General features: G+C 42.5%; 1 protein-coding gene across 4 annotated transcripts in view; it reads left to right on the top strand.

Annotated features, from left to right (window-relative positions):
* Positions 1 to 5,000, top strand: part of LOC137429121 (mediator of RNA polymerase II transcription subunit 13-like) — a 302,240-nt gene that overhangs the window by 130,293 nt on the left and 166,947 nt on the right. For all 4 annotated transcript variants that reach the window (XM_078779570.1, XM_078779572.1, XM_078779571.1 and 1 more), the window contains exon 12: positions 70 to 136. In XM_078779570.1, the coding sequence (XP_078635696.1) occupies positions 70 to 136 (67 nt within the window). The remainder of the gene's footprint in view (positions 1 to 69; positions 137 to 5,000) is intronic.

The raw sequence follows: 5,000 nt of genomic DNA, 5'->3' as shown, positions 1-5,000 counted from the left end.
GCTGTTAAACAAATTCTGATGCTCTGTTTAAACCTTTCCTCATTGCTCGCTGCCTTTGCCCGTGTGCAGTCTGATAATGGAGCGAGCAGCCTTGTGCCCATTCAAGACACGGACGCCATGTCTATTTTCAAGTCTGGTACGTTTCTTTTTGCCCATCTTAAACTCATTGTGATCGACTTAAATGAAGTAAAGAACACTCCGTTATGCATCATTCATCCTATCAATCAATCTGGTCCTCATTAATGAGCCTTGGTCGTGTGATGATTAGAGCACCCCCTCCGAGTCTGAGAGGTCGGTGTTTCGAACCCTGGCCGAGTCATACCAAAGACTTTAAAAATGGAATGTGCTGCTTCCTTGCTCGATGCACAATATTTAAAAGGATAGAGCACAGACAAACAACCTAATGGTAATAAGAACGCAGGCTTTGATGGGCCTATTGTCCTCCTCCTACTTCAAAGTTTCTTGTAAGGGAATTCATATTTATTTATTCTTATATTTACAGTGTCGCACTTTTTTTTCTGAAGAAAAAATCAAGGTACTTTATCAAGAAGGAAGTTGTTAAAGAAAAGTAAGGATTTGAAAAAAGCAACTACAAAAACATTTCATTTCAAGAGGATTTTAAAACCATAATCAGTGAGGCTGTGCGGTTTTTAAAAGGCACAAAGTTATTTTATTTATTGCACTGGAGACGAAGTTGAGGCCCCAGGGAAGAGCGAAGTGATGGTAAAAAGACAGTGGGACCACTGTTGTACACAAGCGAGAGCTTGACCGAACAGAAAAAGAGGAGAGCGAAAGAGGGAATAGTGTTGTTGCATTGCATCCAGAAGGCTGTACCACCAACGATCAAACAGGAATGACTGAGTGGTTGTGTACTAAAATCATGGATTTTTGGAGTTCAATCGTGAGGGAGATATTGGATGAACTCATGCATCCTGTGGGAGCTGTGGAGGGTTGAGAGAGCAGAGGGAGCAAGGCCGTAGGAGAGGTGGTTCAAAAGAAACAAGCCACTGACCTGTCTGTTAAAAAGCAAGAAGCCACTGACCTGTCTGTTAAAAAGAAACAAGCCACTGACCTGTCTGTTAAAAAGCAACAAGCCACTGACCTGTCTGTTAAAAAGCAAGAAGCCACTGCCCTGTCTGTTAAAAAGAAACAAGCCACTGACCTGTCTGTTAAAAAGAAACAAGCCACTGCCCTGTCTGTTAAAAAGCAAGAAGCCACTGCCCTGTCTGTTAAAAAGAAACAAGCCACTGACCTGTCTGTTAAAAAGAAACAAGTCACTGACCTGTCTGTTTAATAAGAAACAAGTCACTGACCTGTCTGTTCAAAAGAAACAAACCATTGGCCTGTCTGTTAAAAAGAAACAAGCCACTGCCCTGTCTGTTAAAAAGCAAGAAGCCACTGACCTGTCTGTTGAAAAGAAACAAGCCACTGACCTGTCTGTTCAAAAGAAACAAGCCACTGACCTGTCTGTTAAAAAGAAACAAGCCACTGGCCTGTCTGTTAAAAAGAAACAAGCCACTGACCTGTCTGTTAAAAAGCAAGAAGCCACTGACCTGTCTGTTAAAAAGAAACAAGCTACTGACCTATCTGTTAAAAAGCAACAAGCCACTGACCTGTCTGTTAAAAAGCAAGAAGCCACTGCCCTGTCTGTTAAAAAGAAACAAGCCACTGCCCTGTCTGTTAAAAAGAAACAAGCCACTGACCTGTCTGTTCAAAAGAAACAAGCCACTGCCCTGTCTGTTAAAAAGCAAGAAGCCACTGCCCTGTCTGTTAAAAAGAAACAAGCCACTGACCTGTCTGTTAAAAAGAAACAAGTCACTGACCTGTCTGTTTAAAAAGAAACAAGTCACTGACCTGTCTGTTCAAAAGAAACAAACCATTGGCCTGTCTGTTAAAAAGAAACAAGCCACTGCCCTGTCTGTTAAAAAGCAAGAAGCCACTGACCTGTCTGTTCAAAAGAAACAAGCCACTGACCTGTCTGTTCAAAAGAAACAAGCCACTGACCTGTCTGTTAAAAAGAAACAAGCCACTGGCCTGTCTGTTAAAAAGAAACAAGCCACTGACCTGTCTGTTTAAAAAGAAACAAGTCACTGACCTGTCTGTTCAAAAGAAATAAACCATTGGCCTGTCTGTTAAAAAGAAACAAGCCACTGTCCTGTCTGTTAAAAAGCAAGAAGCCACTGACCTGTCTGTTCAAAAGAAACAAGCCACTGACCTGTCTGTTCAAAAGAAACAAGCCACTGACCTGTCTGTTCAAAAGAAACAAGCCACTGACCTGTCTGTTCAAAAGAAACAAGCCACTGACCTGTCTGTTATAAAGCAACAAGCCACTGGCCTGTCTGTTATAAAGCAACAAGCCACTGACCTGCCTGTTCAAAAGCAACAAACCACTGACCTGTCTGTTAAAAAGAAACAAGCCACTGACCTGTCTGTTAAAAAGAAACAAGCCACTGCCCTGTCTGTTATAAAGCAACAAGCCACTGACCTGTCTGTTAAAAAGAAACAAGCCACTGACCTGTCTGTTAAAAAGAAACAAGCCACTGACCTGCCTGTTCAAAAGAAACAAGCCACTGCCCTGTCTGTTAAAAAGCAACAAGCCACTGACCTGTCTGTTAAAAAGAAACAAGCCACTGACCTGTCTGTTTAAAAAGCAACAAGCCACTGACCTGCCTGTTAAAAAGCAAGAAGCCACTGGCCTGTCTGTTAAAAAGAAACAAGCCACTGACCTGTCTGTTAAAAAGAAACAAGCCACTGACCTGTCTGTTAAAAAGAAACAAGCCACTGACCTGTCTGTTAAAAAGAAAGAAGCCACTGACCTGCCTGTTAAAAAGAAACAAGCCACTGACCTGTCTGTTAAAAAGAAACAAGGCACTGACCTGTTTTTAAAAAAGCAACAAGCCACTGGCCTGTCTGTTAAAAAGCAACAAGCCACTGACCTGTCTGTTAAAAAGAAACAAGCCACTGACCTGTCTGTTAAAAAGAAACAAGCCACTGACCTGTCTGTTAAAAAGAAACAAGCCACTGAGCTGTCTGTTAAAAAGCAACAAGCTACTGACCTGTCTGTTAAAAAGAAACAAGCCACTGGCCTGTCTGTTAAAAAGCAACAAGCCACTGACCTGTCTGTTAAAAAGCAACAAGCCACTGACCTGTCTGTTAAAAAGCAACAAGCCACTGACCTGTCTGTTAAAAAGAAACAAGCCAGTGACCTGTCTGTTAAAAAGCAACAAGCCACTGACCTGTCTGTTAAAAAGCAACAAGCCACTGACCTGTCTGTTAAAAAGCAACAAGCCACTGACCTGTCTGTTAAAAAGCAACAAGCCACTGACCTGTCTGTTAAAAAGAAACAAGCCACTGACCTGTCTGTTAAAAAGAAACAAGCCACTGACCTGTCTGTTAAAAAGAAACAAGTCACTGACCTGTCTGTTAAAAAGATACAAGCCACTGACCTGTCTGTTAAAAAGCAACAAGCCACTGGCCTGTCTGTTAAAAAGCAACAAGCCACTGGCCTGTCTGTTAAAAAGCAACAAGCCACTGACCTGTCTGTTAAAAAGAAACAAGCCACTGGCCTGTCTGTTAAAAAGCAACAAGCCACTGACCTGTCTGTTAAAAAGCAACAAGCCACTGACCTGTCTGTTAAAAAGCAAGAAGCCACTGCCCTGTCTGTTAAAAAGAAACGAGCCACTGACCTGTCTGTTCAAAAGAAACAAGTCACTGACCTGTCTGTTCAAAAGAAACAAGTCACTGACCTGTCTGTTCAAAAGAAACAAGCCACTGACCTGTCTGTTAAAAAGAAACAAGCCACTGACCTGTCTGTTCAAAAGAAACAAGCCACTGGCCTGTCTGTTAAAAAGAAACAAGTCACTGACCTGTCTGTTCAAAAGAAACAAGCCACTGCCCTGTCTGTTAAAAAGCAACAAGCCACTGGCCTGTCTGTTAAAAAGCAACAAGCCACTGACCTGTCTGTTAAAAAGAAACAAGCCACTGGCCTGTCTGTTAAAAAGCAACAAGCCACTGACCTGTCTGTTAAAAAGAAACAAGCCACTGGCCTGTCTGTTAAAAAGCAACAAGCCACTGACCTGTCTGTTAAAAAGAAACAAGCCACTGACCTGTCTGTTCAAAAGAAACAAGCCACTGACCTGTCTGTTCAAAAGAAACAAGCCACTGGCCTGTCTGTTAAAAAGAAACAAGTCACTGACCTGTCTGTTCAAAAGAAACAAGCCACTGCCCTGTCTGTTAAAAAGCAACAAGCCACTGGCCTGTCTGTTAAAAAGCAACAAGCCACTGACCTGTCTGTTAAAAAGAAACAAGCCACTGCCCTGTCTGTTAAAAAGCAACAAGCCACTGACCTGTCTGTTAAAAAGAAACAAGCCACTGGCCTGTCTGTTTAAAAGCAACAAGCCACTGACCTGTCTGTTAAAAAGAAACAAGCCACTGACCTGTCTGTTAAAAAGCAACAAGCCACTGGCCTGTCTGTTAAAAAGCAACAAGCCACTGGCCTGTCTGTTAAAAAGCAACAAGCCACTGACCTGTCTGTTCAAAAGAAACAAGCCACTGACCTGTCTGTTAAAAAGCAACAAGCCACTGGCCTGTCTGTTAAAAAGCAACAAGCCACTGGCCTGTCTGTTTAAAAGAAACAAGCCACTGGCCTGTCTGTTTAAAAGAAACAAGCCACTGGCCTGTCTGTTAAAAAGCAACAAGCCACTGGCCTGTCTGTTAAAAAGCAACAAGCCACTGGCCTGTCTGTTAAAAAGAAACAAGCCACTGGCCTGTCTGTTTAAAAGAAACAAGCCACTGACCTGTCTGTTCAAAAGCAACAAGCCACTGGCCTGTCTGTTAAAAAGAAACAAGCCACTGGCCTGTCTGTTTAAAAGAAACAAGCCACTGACCTGTCTGTTAAAAAGAAACAAGCCACTGACCTGTCTGTCAAAAAGCAACAAGCCACTGACCTGTCTGTTAAAAAGCAACAAGCCACTGACCTGTCTGTTAAAAAGAAACAAGCC

The sequence above is a fragment of the Myxine glutinosa genome, chromosome 6 (assembly GCF_964187855.1).
Source record: "Myxine glutinosa chromosome 6, kmMyxGlut1.1, whole genome shotgun sequence".
Lineage (NCBI taxonomy): Eukaryota > Metazoa > Chordata > Myxini > Myxiniformes > Myxinidae > Myxine > Myxine glutinosa.
Note: the sequence above shows the minus strand (reverse complement) of the source record. Positions and strands in the feature narration are given on the sequence as shown.